Source organism: Rhea pennata, chromosome 12 (assembly GCF_028389875.1).
Source record: "Rhea pennata isolate bPtePen1 chromosome 12, bPtePen1.pri, whole genome shotgun sequence".
Lineage (NCBI taxonomy): Eukaryota > Metazoa > Chordata > Aves > Rheiformes > Rheidae > Rhea > Rhea pennata.
In genome coordinates, this window is record NC_084674.1 from 14,053,652 (window position 1) to 14,069,242 (window position 15,591).

Below are 15,591 nucleotides of genomic sequence, written 5' to 3' on the forward strand. Positions count from 1 at the left end.
CTCAGTATCAGTGCAGGGGACATTCCTGTCATCAGTCACCCACCTGGCACTGCCTTCCAGCTTGCTATTTTTCCAGCAGAGGCCTTGGAATAGAAATCTCCCTTATATATAATCTTCCCAGCCACCTACTCACTGCTGGGCCAAATCCTGAGAAGCTCAGCAGACCCACGGCAGTGACAGGATGGCCACATGGCACTGCGTACAGAAGAGGAGAGCAACACTGTCCCCCAGGGCAGGAGGGAAACCCCAGGCATTAGCATGAGGGCCCAGCTCCCCCAGCAGCTCATCCTGACGCCCTTCAGGATGGCAGCAGTGGGAACTTTCCTGGGGTGCATTAGGAAGACTGTTGCCAGCAGTTCAAGGGAGGTGATCCTGCCCCCTCTACTCAGCCCTAGTGAGGCCTCATCTCAAGTACTGTGTCCAGTTCTGGGCTCCCCAGTACAAGAGAGACACGGAGCTACTGGAGAGGGTCCAGCGTAGGGCTACGAAGATGATCAGAGGGCTGGAGCACCTGCCCTACAAGGAACGGCTGCGAGAGCTGGGCCTCTTCAGCCTGGGGAAGAGAAGCCTGAGGGGGGGATCTTATCAATGTGTACAAGTACCTGAAGGGAGGGTGTCAAGAGGACGGAGACAAACTCTTTTCACTTGCCCCATGTGACAGGACAAGAGGCAATGGGCAGAAATTGAAGCACAGGAAGCTCTGCCTGAAGGTGAGGGGGAATTTCTTCACTGAGAGTGATGGAGCGCTGGCACAGGTTGCCCAGGAAGGTTGTGGAGTCTCCTTCTCTGGAGATCTTCAAGGCCTGCCTGGATGCAACCCTGTCTAACATGCTCTAGGTGACCCTGCTGAGCAGGGAGGTTGGACTAGATGATCTCCAGAGGTCCCTTCCAACCTTAGTGATCCTACGAACAGCAGGGGCACGGTGCAGTGGGGCTCGGGCTGAAGGGATAAGGAACACCCTCCCAACAGAGTCTTTGTCTCCTGACTGGCTCAGGGCAAGGCAGGAAACAAAGCTCCCAGTGACGCAGAACGGGGCAGGAAGGCAGAGGCACAGCCACCACCAGCTCCTCTCTGTCCCGAGAAGAAAAGCGAAGTGGCAAAGGCAGCACCTGCTCACGGCTGTTGGCTCAGTCCACGGGAGCAGCACGGGCTGGGTGCCACAGACAACCTGAGCAGCAACACCAATGTGAGAACAGATTATCTCCCTCTGCGCTCAGCCCTGCTTGTGCATGTTCGCGGGCACAGGGACACCCACCCATAGGTATGGACACCGAGCCTGGGCAAGCTTTCTCCCCAGCATCCTAGCGTCCTGCTTGGTCCCAGCTCATACGTGCAGCCCCCCCTGCTGCATTTGCACTTACACTCCCAGGCCTAAAGAAGGTCCTTAGACACATGCACCACAGATATACACATATATCATCACATAGACACACCCTCTGTGCCAACCCCTGACACACACACACACCCCTCTCCCAACCACATCTCCCCCACCATCGCTCAAGGCCAGCACCAAGCTCGGCTGGCTCAGAGCCTTCCCCAGCTCCCACGGCACATATCCCGTAACGCGAAGGGCTAAGCCTACCTGTGGAGTATTTCAGCTGGAGCTGCCCCTCAATGATCTCCACCGCCAGGAAGTCGTGCCTCTCATTCAGGCGCCCGTTGTAGAGCAGAAGGCCACTGGGCTCCAGCGTGCTAAACCTGGGGCGAAAGGAGCAGCGTGTGCAACCAGGAGCAGGTACTCCCACAGCATGCACCAGCGCAAATCGCGCAGGGTAGCATCGTGGCACAGGGACGAGACGAGACGCGGCAGAGGGAGAGCACTCACGAGAGGGCAAGGGTGAGGTGGAAGCGCTGGCGGAGACCCCGGAACATTACGAAGGAGCGCGGCGGGAAGGAGCGCGTGGACACCTCGCAGAGCGGTGCCTCAAAGCCGCCCGCCGGGCACTGGCAGCGGAAGCCCCCGTCGGTGCCGTTGGTGCACGTGCCCCCGTTGCGGCACACGCCAGGCGTGCAGCGCCCCGAGCGGCTGTCCACCTCACAGTTCTCGCCTGGTGGGGGAGCAAAACGAGAGGCCCTAGCACATAGGTTGGAGGGGACCTTAACTCCAGTAGAAGAGCCAAGTTTGGACCAGGACAATGTGAGAAGAGGACAGGAGAGTCCTGGTCACAGCAGGGCTGGGCAGAGTCACCCCTGGTTGACAGTAGCCAGCCACAGGCAGGGTGGAGAGGGAAGGAGGACCTGGGACTGGCTCCCCAAACGTCCAAACGCCTCCGGACGGGCTGATCTCCGTGGCTATCCGGATGGCAGCACAGCTCAGGAAGGCCAGCCGGGCTCTTTTCCAGTGCCATCCCCAAAGCATGCAGAGAATCGCTCTGCTGCGATCCTGCTCCCATTACTTGCTCGGTGGCACGTGGGGAGGATGCAGAGACAGCATGAAGTGACAGGGAAACGAGCTCATTAACCCTTCTGCTAATGGCTGTTCACGCTTCAAATGCCGGGGGTTAATTACCACTGACTCTGCTTATCTCACCAGGAGCCACGACAGGAAAGCGGCTCCACCGCAGCCATCTGCTGCCGCGCTTCCCTGCCTCGCGCGGTGCCTGCTGGTGGGGAGAGCACGGCAGGGCTGCTCCCCCCGCCTCGCCCCCCATAGGCACAGGCCACCTTCCCTCACCCCTGGCTGACAGTAGCCAGGCACAGGTGTCCACAGCCTGACGGGGCCTTGGGGCAAGAAGAGACAGGCTTTCTCCTGCAGGGGTTCACCCACAGCTGGCCTGCGCTTGCCCGCATCAGACCCTCCCTCGTGGGGCAGCTGCACCCAGGCTCCCCCTCCCAAATGGTGGGTTTGCCAGAGTTAAACATAAGGACTCCAAGAGCACCAGCCCTTGCTGAGCAAGACCAGAGTTGTTGGGAGAGCTAAGATCAGGCATTTCAGCCTCGGCACGCCCAGCTCCCTACGACAGCTTTGCCCCTGGTCTCATTTATCCCAGTCTGGGCACAGCTTTGTCTTCCTGCTCCATGGACAAAGCTGTCCTGGTGGGGAAGTGGCAGCCAGGGTCCCCAAGAGTCCTCCGTGCCACCTACTTACAAGTCACATTTCTATAGCAACCTCAGCCCTGGGTATCCAGCATCATGGAAACACAGCCTGGCAGGCAGCGAGGGGCCCCGTCACCCACAGCCGAGCTGGGGAGAGCGCCTGCCACGGCGTGACCCGCCCCGAGCTCCAAGACAGGCCACATCTCACCAATCCAGTCCTGTGCGAAGTACCTGACCTAGCAGTTCCTGCCCACCCCGACGCAGAAGCTGCCTGGGACAGACACCAAGCCCAGGAGACCAGCTCACCCAGGGGGCTCCCACCTGTGCCCCAGCCACGGCACTCACCGCTGAAGGGCTGGCGGCAGACGCACGTGTAACCTCCCTCCTTGCGGGTGCAGACCCCACCATTGAGGCAGGGATTAGAGTAGCAGAGGTTGATCTCCGTTTCACAGTAGTCCCCCGTGAAGCCCTGAGGGCAGCGGCACCGCAGACCGGTGATGGGGTGGATGGGCCGGAAGAGGGTGGAGGGGGAGGTGATGAAGGGGGCCGAGCTGTCGAACTTGAGGACGGAGATGCACTTCATGTAGTTCTGGCAGGGCTCCCGCAGACAGACGTTGTCGTCGAAGGGCAGCACCTCTAGCATGGAGGCACCTGTCAGTGCCATGCGCTTCATGTACAGCTGCTCCTGCAGCTCCTCTGAGCTGAAGTAGTGCCCACCCCGCGGCGCCAGGGCCGAGAAGCTAACATTGAGCACTGTGCCGCCCACGTCCGTGTCATTCTGGATGTTGAAGATGAAGACGTCCTCCTTGGGCGTTGCAAGCACAGTGGCCACCCCTTCCAGGAACGTGGCCAGCAGTGGGGAGAGGAAGCGCTCCTGCCACATGTTCTCCAGTCGCACTGTGATGCTGTTGGCCAACATCTCCTCTGTGATGATGATCACCCGCAGGACGCATTGGGCTGTCACGCTGTGGATCCCATCTGCAGGAGGGAACAGGGACATGCCGCAGGTCTTGCTTGGAGATCCTCCTCCCTCCCATCCGGGGGCAGGGCCTCCCAGACCAGAGCACCCCGAAAAGCCCGAGCCCTTGGCTAGGGCAGCTGCAGCTTGGAGCCACGGTACGGGGAGGGTAGCAGACTGCCACCTGCCCTCACCTCGCTGGGCTCAAGGGTGAGCTCTCCCATGCCTCCAGCTCTCTACTAAAATAACTCTCAGGTTTTCCCCGTTCTAGATCTAGGCAGCAAACTGAGCTCCCATGAACAAAGATGCTGGAAAGAAATGGGCAGAAGGGAGGCCCAGCAGGAGGCTGAGCAAACACAGGAGCCGATGCCAAGGCCTGGGGAGTTTTACTTCCCTGCGGTGTCCTGACCGCCCCTGTCTGCCTCCCCCATGCTGCCTTTCCTGTGCTCTCTTCCTGCCTTTCTTTCTTCTCTCCCCCTGGGTCTCCACAGCTTTTGTGCCTGTCTCCCTCCTTCCTCCCTTCACACCATCTGCTCTCCATCTCTTCCTCCCTCGACCAATCTCCATGTTTGTTTAATTCTCTTTAATCTTTATTTTCCTTGGAAACAAACTCCCTCTCTCTTGCGATCTTGCACCATGTCTTCGAGGCACAAACACGTGGGTGCGCACACGCACACACACCGCTTGCCAACTTGCCTGCCTGTCCGCTTCCAGGATTTTGGCTGTTAGCAGCAGTTTCCCCCCAAAATTTTAAGCCCACCAAAGTGCCAGCATGCCCTATACTCAAGAGACCAGACCCTATGAAGCCACCAGTAGCCACAGCGATGAGCCCCAGGGAAGGAGGGCAGTCTGTGCAAAGCCACCTGGCTAGTGAAAGCCAGCAGTTGGGCCTGCTGCAAGCCCCAGGCGTTGCCTCCTGGCTCCGAGCTGCTCCCGGTGACTAGCTGTGCTTCGCGCAGTCTCATGGCCACAGTGCTTTGCCAAACACCCATGACCTCGGTACCCCTTTGCTTGTGTCCCCCGTGCTGCCACAAAAGGCAGCTGCTTCTGAGGTGGAGGTGTCACCCCCTGGGCACGAGGGCTGCTGAAACACAGCACCGCCTTGTGCGCCCAGTCTTGTGCTACGTCCGGTCTCCCCCTGTGTCCCCACACCAACCCTCAGCCCCCCGTCCCCGAGCTCCCGGCTGGACGAGAGGCAGTCGTGCTGTAGGCACGCAGGTTGGCCAGGCACCGGAGTGCCAGCCAGGACAGACGACCACCTTGCTCCCAGTGCAGCAGCTGCTCTAGCAGCAATGCAGTTTTGGACCTGCTTCCTCACCCAACCTATCCGGCTCCCAGAAACCCACGGGAACTCGCTATCTTTGAGAGTCAAACCTTGCTGCAAACGTGGCCAACACCAGCCAACATGAGAGGGAGACAGAAAGCCAGGTATGACCACACTCCTGATTTCCCTAGGAAACCATGGTCAGTCCTGCACACAGATGTAACCTGGACGCCCGCTTGTTGTCTGCAGCAAATCGAGCACTGCTACCAGGCCACATGGAGAAGACAGACTAGGCTGTCACCACCAGGCAGCCATGGCTAGGCTGTGCTGAGGTCACACGTGGAACAAGTTTGGCAAACTCAGCCCAGTCACTTCACAGCACTCCTCTGTCTCACGCAACACAAGGCAATTTGGCACAGGCAACAGCAGGCTTCCTGGCCGCCCTGTGAGCCCCAGTTTCCTGAATATAAGGAGACGAAGGCTGGCGGGTTTAAACACCAACCTACTATCCCCCTGCCCATCCCACAGCTCCCAGTCTCGCATGCAAAGCGGCCTGTATTGTTCCTCTCTCCCCGTGCCCGCCATGCTGTAATGTCTTTTGATTTCCCTCAGCCCCGTTTGAAGTTTGCAGTGCAGGAGGATTTAAAGATTGAAATGTTTCCTTTCTTCCCCCCCCCCCCTTCAGAGGGTGAAAGCTTTCCAGCGACCCTGTGAATTCCAGCAAAAGCACAAGCCTCCACGTCGGTGCTGGAGCTCTGGAGATAAGGCTCGCGCAGGGCTGGGGCCACTGGGGAAAGCTGAGGTGCCATACAGCCACCCAGGAGCTAATCTCCTCAAGGAAGGGGGGGGGGGTTGCTTCCCTTTGAAATCAAACTGCTTCAACCTTGTGTGCAAGCAAGGTGAGAAACCTCCTCCCAAACGGCAATCTGTTTGCTCTGAACCGGAGGGCGCAGGACAGAGCGAGCAGAGGTTAACAACTAGCCTTTGTCCGTCCCTCGCAGTGTGCTCGTCCGGCCCAGGCAAGCACAAGGCTCAGTCGGATCTCGACTGTCTCCCACTCTCTCAGCTCCGGCAAATGGTTTCATCTGGAAGCAGAAGCAAGGCCCAGGGGAGCAGCTCTTGCTCCCTCTGAGGGCTGCTCAGCACCAATCAATAGGCAGGCAGATGTCCATCTGATTTATGGCCGTTATTAGGCCTCCGCTAATGTGATGCTGAGCTCTGGGACATGCTGGAGGCCAGCAAAGCCTCTGAGGAGCAAGGAGGCTGTGGCCTGAGAATAGGGTGGGCTGCAAGGTCCACACCTATGGCACTGCCTAGGCCACAGCAGGAAAGCCCGATGCTCCTTTCCCTGGGAAGCCTGGCGTGACAAGGCTATACTCCCCTGCTCCATGCCGTGAGCCAGGGCAAGAGGATGAGTGCAGCAGAAAGGCAACCAAAACCCTTCCGGTGGCATCAAGGAGGTAGAAACAAGGTGCGAACCCACGATTGATGGGCCTGGAGCGTGAGGGAGCAGTGATGAGACAGGCCTGCCCCACAGGCCGCAGCTGCTGTCCGACAGCTGCTTACGCCTTCCACTTGGCAGCAAAAGGTGCAAAAAGCACAGGGTGCTGCTGACGCGCAGTGGGCCCAGGGCTACTAGGGCTGTCATGCAGAGGGGATGTCTCCTCTCCCAGATGCCCTGCTGCACAAGGGGGAGCCAGGCTGGTCAGCAAAGGTCTCCCTGATGCGGATCCTAGCAGCGGGTGCTAGACTCCCCTCCCTCTCCCTGCCTGCTGCCCCCACGCTATGAGGGCATGTCAGATGGGTCTCACGCCAGGGCCACCTTTCAGTGCTCAGGTGAGACAGCTTCCTCACCCCAGACAAGGGGCTCTGCCACAAGCTGAAGCCACCCCCTCCACATGGGCAGGCCAGCGCCCTGTGGCACAGGGTCCAGCCCCTGGGCCCTACCTCGTAAGCTCCTCCATTACCCGCTGTCCATCCTAAGCTTTGCACCCAGGGCTGCTTCCTCCATTGGTGCCATGCATAGGGAAGCAGATGGTTAAGAAAATGACCCTCTGCAAATGAAAAAAGAAAAACCACCAAAGAGAACCCAAAGCTGACTGGAGGCACTGACCCCCTTGGGAGGCATTTTAATCACAAATGCTCAGCCTTTCTGATTAAATCCTGTGGTTGGAGAGCTGGTGCCTGGTGAATATTCATGCAGCAGAGCAAGGTGTCTTGGATACATGCCTACAGCGAAAGAAGGGAGAAGCGACACAAGAGGCTCTAACCCTGGTGCTGAACAGCACTGTGTCATCACATTTGCGCTTCCAAGACTGACAATTATCACCTTTAAAAGCAAGAGGGATAGCTATAGAAGGAAGAGATCCAAGCAAGCCCTCCCCAGGGGGCAGGATGGGCTGCAGACTCTCCCTGCTCCCCAGGGAGAAAGATGGCAAGGTGGCCTGGGAAGGGCTGTTGTCCCAGACCCCTCCAGTTCTCCCCACCACCCCCTCCTTGCTTGGTCACACCCAGCTGCCTGCCTCGCTGTCCTTTCCCACACATACAACCATTACATGGGGACCGGGATCCCCAGCTACCACTTCCCAGTCTGATCAGGCCTGGGGCATCCGCTGCTACATAGTCAAAGCCACCCGAGCGTCCCTGTACAGCAGGGATGGCTGGGGATGGTCTGCACCAACTGCCTGGGAACGGAGCAAAACTCCCAGGTCAGCACTGGAGTCCCCTCAGTGGGAAGAGGGACAGCAATCACCGCTGAGTGTGGGCTGTGCTATGGTCTCCTGGGTCTTCCGAGGCAACTCCCCATCTCTCCTGTCTCCAGACACTCCCAGAGGATCTGACTCACAAGGCAGAGCCCTGGCCAATGCTCCCATCTCAATAGCCCCAGAGTCACGAGCAGAGATTCAAGTCTGTTCCAGCTGCTGAGCCTGGTGACTGCCTCTGCCGACCACAGAGCAAGCAGTCATTTCCCCAACATATCCAAGCATCGCCAAGAGACCCTTCTGTGCAGGTGGGGAAAAGCAAACACAAGGACAAGTTTCTGGAGGGACCTTCACTTAGACCAGCAGGAAAGCAAACACAGGCCTCCCCAAAGGGGCTTGGGCTGGGCCCAGGGGAACTGCACTTCTAGGAGAAGCCTCAGAGAACAGAAACAAGGCAGCTCGGCTCAAAAGACAAACCAGCAGGACTCCCAAGGTGAAGACAGGGTCTCTGCATTTCACTTGGGGGGATTACGAGCTCAGAAATGGGCTCCAGTGGATTGCTGCCTAGCTTCTTCTGAACAGCAGAGCCAGCATTAGAGAGCAAAGCCTCTAGGCTCTTCCCTCTAAGGGAAGAGTGCAGGGCCACTGACACCCCAAGCAGCCACCACAGGGACAGTGATGGTGACACAGGCATAGACATGGGTGACATTCAAATTTGGAGCTGAGGAGTAACAAAATGCCTACACATAAAAGGAGGAGAGAGTAAAACAAGACCACCGGTATGGGTGAGGTGAATGCTGCTCACCATTTCTCAAAGGGCATTGACAGATCTCTTGAGGCTTTGAGGATCCTCTGACAGATGAGAAGACCTCAGAATTAAATTAGGCTGCCCTCAAAGAGCACAGAATGTCAGCATCCCTCTCCTGTCAACTTTAAAAACTAAGAGACTAAAGTATTATAATCAAGAAGACTCCAAAGCCATTTCTTAACCCAGAACCAAAATCCACCCTTCTCTGTGGTGAGCACCTCCCACTGTCCTAATAGGGGAGGAAGCTCCCAAGATAAGGGTTCTCAGGAGAAGCAAAATGAACAAGTTGAAGCGCAAAAGCAGCCATGGGACCCCTCCCTGACTTGAAAAGAAGGAACTGACATGTTCAGACATAGGAGTTGGGACAGATGTGCTCCAGGGATTTTACCTGCCAGGCTGAGATTTAAAGTGAGACACATCTTGGATAACAGGGTCAGCTTTCAAGATTCGGAGATCAAATTTGCTATTACCTATGGAGATCAGACCACCTACTAGCCAAGAGGAGCCCAGGTCAGCATGGGGCAGGTACAAACACCAGGGACAAACCCTTGGGCTCTGGGCCTAGGGGAAGGCTGCACACAAAGAGCTCAAGGGGAACAAGGGTAGCACAGCAACCACAGCCCAAGCACTGCTGGGCCTCAGCCCTCACAACCAGCCTGATGGTCTGGCCTTCTTAAGCCTGTCTGGGAAGGTTGCAAGCCTACACAGCGACAGGTTCATGCAAAACACCAAATTCACACCACACTGCTCACCACAGGCGCAGCCCTGCTACCCCGCTGCTTGCATCCTCAGTGGCCAAGAGCAATTTTTAGCAGACACAGGAGCTCCTGCACCCACAAGGAACTGGGGCCAGTTTTGCTGCCTGTTAGTCCCACTGGAATCATACTGGTTTGTCACTGCTCAAGTCTTCCCTAGCACTATGAGCCTGAGCTGAGGACAAACACAGCTCACAGCCAAGCAGAGATGGGAATCAGAAAGGCCCCTTGCTCTGTGATTTAGCAGGATCCATCTATGCTCCAGGCTCAGCTTGCTTCAAATGGAGAATAAAATCCAGAGGCAGGCAGGGAAGCTGCTCCCTCCTCGGACTACCCTGCGTCTCAGATGCTGACTCCTGCGGTCCCCCACGTACGTGCTATTGTTGCCAGGCTCCTGCAGAAGGAACGTGCTCCCGAGCAGGCTGACACTGGACGAACAATGCAGCCAACCAGGTTCGAATTTCCTGGCCACCAGCTCCGCAAAACTGCCCCCCAGCTTCTTCTTGTGCACAGCTATGACAGGAGGGCAGACAAGATTGGCAGCTGGGTGGTTGATAGGGCTTCTAACAACAAATAAATACAGAACAAACCTGATCTCCACCTCCCCAGCTCCTATCAAAGCCAACAAAAGGCGTATTTTCCACTGTGCTCACTCCTCTGCCCAGCACACCTCTTCCTTTTCCATCTTCTCCTCTCCCTCACAAGCACACCTCTCCTAGTCTCCTTTCCCACTGGAAGATGACGACACTCTAATTGCAAGGGCCCTCTTGCTGTAAGGCAGCTCAGCGCAGGACTTCAGGACGTGATTTTCTCCTGCCTTTGTGCAGGGTTAAGTGCGCGAGGAGGCAGGGCTTGCATAAACACACTCAAGCAGAAGCTGGAAAGGTCAAAACCACCCCCCACCTCCAGCAATCAGTATGTGTGCATCTGCACCCAAGGCCAGCCTGCCCCGCTGTTCCGACTAACCCCCAAAGAAGCCGAGCCTACCGCCGAGCAGTGCTGCCTGTGCTGGACAGCTCCAAACAACTCCCCTTTAAAGCCCACACGCCATCTTTTGAGAGGAACCTTCCCCTCCCTGGATAAGCCCGAGAAAAAGCGATGGTGAAAAGGGAGGTCAGCTGGTAGCCAGAGGTCAGGGGAGACCCATGATTCATGTACAGCCCCAAGCACTCTTGGTAATTCAGTACTTGGCACTTGCAAAGAAGGGCTCTCACCCTCTCCCCCCCCCAAGTCACTCTGGTTCAGGGGGATGCACGGATGCCTCCATTTCAGAACATGCCTCCGCAAGCAAAGAAAGGCTTGTAGTGAAAGCAAAGCTCAGGCAGCTGGGAACTCCAGCTCCAAACCCCACTGCTCACAGACAAGTCCCTAGGTCCATCTTTACCCTGCTCTCGGCTTCATCGGAAGGGACTTCACAAAACCAGCTCAGGGAATTATTAGCATCTGCATTAGGATACTCCAGTGACACACACAATGTGAGAGCTTAAAGCACCTCTTAAAGATTTGTTTCAGTTGCCTTCTATAACACTAAGTTAGATTCAGACAATTTTAGAAGCCACACCAGGAAACACAGCCCTCAATAGCTGCCATAACCACACTCCAGAATTTGGATCCAAACCATGCGCTGGTAGCAACACCCTCCAGTAGAAGAGTATTTTTACAGGGGCTCTCTCCACATCCCAGTTCAATCCCTCCCCTCCCCAGCAGGGTCGTGGGCACTTGGTCCCGGCAGGGAGACGTCACCAGGGACTGGGAGCAAAGCAGCACACCAACCTCTGGACCAGCAGAAAGGAGAAGCAGCTAGCTCAGCCACCCCGGGGCCAGCCTGCTTTCCTGGCCAGGATCTTACAGCACACACCACGGCTTCATCGGCGACAGCACCTCCTAAGGTGTCTCGCTAGCAGCTACAGACAATCCTCGTAACTGAATAACGATGCTTTGTTCTTAGAGACAACCACCAACCTCAAGCCCCCGGTAAAACGCTCTTCTAGATCACACCCTTCACTTCTTTAACTCCCAGACCTTCCAGTATTTCCTGATTTGAAGCATCTCCCAATCCAAATGTTGTTGCTAGTCCCTAACCCCCTCCAAGATGCCAAAGGGGCTCCCCGAGGGGAACCATGCAAAGGCCCCAGAAGGTGTCCTGCGAGCGCAGGTATTTTAAGATTGTTGCACCCTACCTGTGACAGTCACCAGCATGGAGGCCACGAGTGGACGATTGTTGTCCAGTTTACGGCTCAGCCTCAGCTCCCCACTCGATTGATTTACAATCAACAAGTGCAGCTCATTTCCCCGTTCAAAGGTGTAGAAGAGGCGGTCGGACACATCTGGGTCATAAGCTGGGACCTTTCCTATGACCCCAGAGGGAAAGGTGTTGGATTTATTGGACACATAGTTATTAAACAAGATCTGGAAGTTCTTGAGAACAGGGCTGTTGTCATTTTGGTCAATGAGCTTGATGTGGACTGTGGCTCTGCTGACCAAAGGGGCAGAGGTGGCCTGTACTACAATCACATACTCAGGTTTTGTCTCATAATCCAGGTCTATCAAGGCTGTGAGCTCCCCAGAAAAGATGTCCATCTGGAATATCTCAGGGATATTGCCTTCCACAATTTGGTACATGATCTGGGCATTGGGTCCCTCATCCGGGTCAACTGCTGTGATCTGGGCCACAACAGAGCCTACAATACTGTTCTCCTTCACCAAGACCTCAAACTCTTCTGCAGGGAAGACGGGTGCATTGTCATTCACATCCTGAATGGTAACCTGAATATGGACAGGCGTTCGTTGAGGAGGGATGCCCCTGTCCACAGCATAGGCAGTCAACTCGTAGACAGGGACGTTCTCGCGGTCCAGTCTGCGGACTGTGCGAATGATCCCAGAGGTGGGCTCTATGGTGAAGTCTCCGTCCCCATCCTCCCCGTTCTGAAAAGTGTACTGCACTCGCCCGTTGGTGTGGGCATCCCGGTCGGTGGCAGAGATCTGCAGAACACTGGTGAAGGGAGGTGCGTCCTCAGAGATTACGCCTTGGTAGTGAGTACTGACGAACTGGGGGGCATTGTCATTCACATCGTTCACCATGATTTCAACATAGGTGGTGTCTGCTTTCTGGGGGATCCCATTGTCCTTGGCCGTGATAGCCAACGTGTAGGTGACCTGGTCCTCATAGTCCAATTCTGCCTGCAAAGTGATGGCCCCAGAGTCAGGATCAATGCGAAACTGAGGGACATTGTCCTCGAGGTAGTATATGATGCGGGCGTTTTCCCCCACGTCATCATCTGTGGCACTGATTACCACCACAGTGCTGCCCACAGGCCGGTCCTCATTGATGCTCACAGAGTAGTGGGCACTCTGGAACACGGGTCTGTGAGTGTTGGCATCAGTGATGTTGATGTGAACATGGCAGTTGTCCCGCAGGGTGCGGTCAGAGGCCGTCACAGTGAGCACATAGCGCCTTTCCTGCTTGTAGTCCAGCGGCAGGGAGAGAGTGATGAGCCCCACCCCACCCTGCGTGCTGATGGAGAAGCGGTTCCGCGTGTTGCCTCCTGTGATCTGGTAGGTGATAGCACTATTCACATCCCGATCAATCGCCGTGACGCTGAGGACACTGGTCCCCACAGCCGCATCCTCGTTCAGGCGGATAAAATACTCCTTCTGGGTGAATTCAGGGCGGTTGTCGTTGACATCCATGACAGTGATGGTGACACTGGCAGAGGCAGATAAAGATGGAGAGCCATGATCTCGAGCCTCTACCCCAAAAAAATAGTGCTCTACCAGCTCCCGGTCCAAAGGCCCGCTGACCGTGATCCACCCTGTGGCACTGTTCACCACAAAAGGAGTGTCGGCCGAAACTCCCGTCAATTTGTACTCCAGGCGTGAGTTCTCGCCGTAGTCCGCATCCACAGCCTGGATGTGGATGACAGAGTGGCCGAGAGGAGCGTTCTCCAAGACAGAGATTTGGAAAGGCGTGCTGACAAAGATGGGGGCATGGTCGTTGATGTCCACGACCTGGATGCTGGCCATGCCAGTGTTGTTGGACAGGGGAGGACGGCCCGCGTCCTGAGCCCGGATCCTCAGGGTGTACTCGCGCTCCACCTCGAAATCCAGTGGGGCCACCACCTGTATCTCCCCGGTGACGCTGTCAATGGAGAACTGGCCCCGGCTGTTCCCGCTGATGATGTTGTAGTGGACCAACGCGTTGTTGTCCTTGTCCAAGTCTGTGGCGGTGACGCGCAGGATTTCTGTGTGGGGCCGTATGTCCTCTCTCACCTGGACGATGTAGCGCTTCTCGCTGAACTGCGGGGTGTTGTCGTTCTCGTCGAGGACCGTGATGTAGACCTTGACGGTGGCAGACCGCGGCCCTGGCTCCCTGCCCTGGTCATTCGCCTCCACCACCAAGGAATACCTCTCCATCTTCTCCCGGTCCACCGGCCCGCTGGTTGTGATGAGACCGGAGCGGGGGTCGATCTCGAAGACAGCGTGGGCAGCCCGCTCGTTGACGAAGCGGTACCGGATGTTGGCGTTGGGCGGCGAGTCCACGTCGGTGGCCCGCAGCTGCAAGATGGGGTAGCCTTCCTCCACGTTCTCCCGGATGGTCTCCCGGTACTCGCTCTGCTCGAAGACGGGGTCGTGGTCGTTGCGGTCGGCCACGGCGATGGCCACCATGGTGGTGGCCGAGAGCCGGGGCGCCCCGTGGTCGGCGGCCGTCACGCGGAAGTAGTGGAGCTCCATGCTCTCGCGGTCGAGCGCCTGGGTGGTGGTGATGAGCCCGGCGCGCGGGTCGATGCTGAAGAGCTCCCGCGAGCGGCTGTTCATCAGCGCGTCCATGGAGTACACCAGCCGCCCCGCCTCGCCGCCGTCGGGGTCCTGCGCCGCCACCGCCACCACCGCCGTCCCCGCCGGCTGGTTCTCCGCCACCTCCGCCTGGTAGTTGTACTGCGGGAAGAGCGGGTGCCGGTTGGGGGCCGCCCGCCGCGCCCGCCCGCCCGGCCCCGGCCCCGGCCCCGGCCCCGGCGGGGGGGCGGCGCGGGGCGGGCAGCGCGCCGGGGCGCGGCGGCGCGGCGGCGCCGGGGGGGCGGCGGGCGGCCAGCAGGGCGCGGCGGCGGGGCAGCCCCCGCGGGCCGGCGGCCCCCAGCCCGGCGGCGGCGGCGCGGCGGCGGCGGCGCCCAGCGCGGGGGGGAACAAAGGCAGCAGCGGCAGCAGCGGCAGCAGCAGCGGCGGCAGCAGCGGCAGCAGCGGCGGCCCCCGGCGGCGGCGGCGGCGGCGGCTCGGGGCGGCCGGCGGCTCCTCCGCCATGGTGCCTCGGCGGGCGCCGCCCGCGCCGGGCGCACGGCGGCTGGGCTCGGCGCCGCCCCCGCGCCCGCGCTGCCCCCGCCCGGCGGCGGCGCTCGCCACCGCCCCCCGCGCCGCGGCCGGCCCGGGCGGCGCCGCCTCCTCCCGCAGCCCCAACATGGCTCCCGCCGCCCCGCCCCCGCCGCCATCTTGAGGGCGGGCGCCGCCGCCGCCGCCGCCGCCGGGCGGCCCCGGGGCCTGGCCGCGCCGCGCCGCGCCCCCCCGGCGCCCGAAGCCCCCCGGGGCGCAGGCGCGCGGGCTCGCCGCGCTGGCACCCGCCGACTGGCACCGCGGCCCGGGCCGAGGCCCCGGTGGCAGCGACGGCTCCCGGCGGTGCGGTGCGGTCCTGCCCGGCCGCCGCAGGCCCGTGCCTGGCGCCCCGGCGCAGCGCGGCCCCCGGGCCGAGCGACAGCGCCGTCCTCGCGCCACCTCCCTGGGCAGCGACCGGCCGCCGCGCTCTGCCGCTCTGATGGTGGCGGGACGGAGGAGGCAGGAGAGGCCGCAAGCGGCCCCGGCCGCTCCAGTCGGCAGAGGCGGGGAGCCGGGGCGATGCCCTCGGAATACCGGAGCCTCGGGAGCCCGGGCGGCGTCAGGCCGAGCCCGGGGAGAAGCAGCTCGTGGCTGCACCCGCTGGGAGCGTTTCAAGGCCTAGCGGGCTTGAGCTAGCGCTGCTGTGGGACGTAGGAGGTGTTTAAAGGAGCAAGGTGGAAAAGCTGCCCTTCTGAGCGGTGTTTTT

General features: G+C 59.0%; 1 protein-coding gene across 3 annotated transcripts in view; it reads right to left on the minus strand.

Moving 5' to 3' along the window:
• The window catches only part of CELSR3 (cadherin EGF LAG seven-pass G-type receptor 3), a 34,345-nt gene extending 19,821 nt beyond the window's left edge, over positions 1–14,524 (minus strand). Inside the window, exons 1-4 of one of the 3 annotated variants that reach the window (XM_062586001.1) lie at positions 11,705–14,522; positions 3,383–4,015; positions 1,827–2,049; positions 1,584–1,699 (exon numbers count right to left, since the gene is read on the minus strand). In XM_062586001.1, the coding sequence (XP_062441985.1) occupies positions 1,584–1,699; positions 1,827–2,049; positions 3,383–4,015; positions 11,705–14,351 (3,619 nt within the window). In that variant the 5' untranslated portion in view covers positions 14,352–14,522. Of the gene's footprint in view, positions 1–1,583; positions 1,700–1,826; positions 2,050–3,382; positions 4,016–11,704 lie in introns of all 3 variants that reach the window. The other 2 variants (XM_062585999.1, XM_062586000.1) reach the window with 2 other exon arrangements.
• Positions 14,525–15,591: the final 1,067 nt, after the last annotated feature.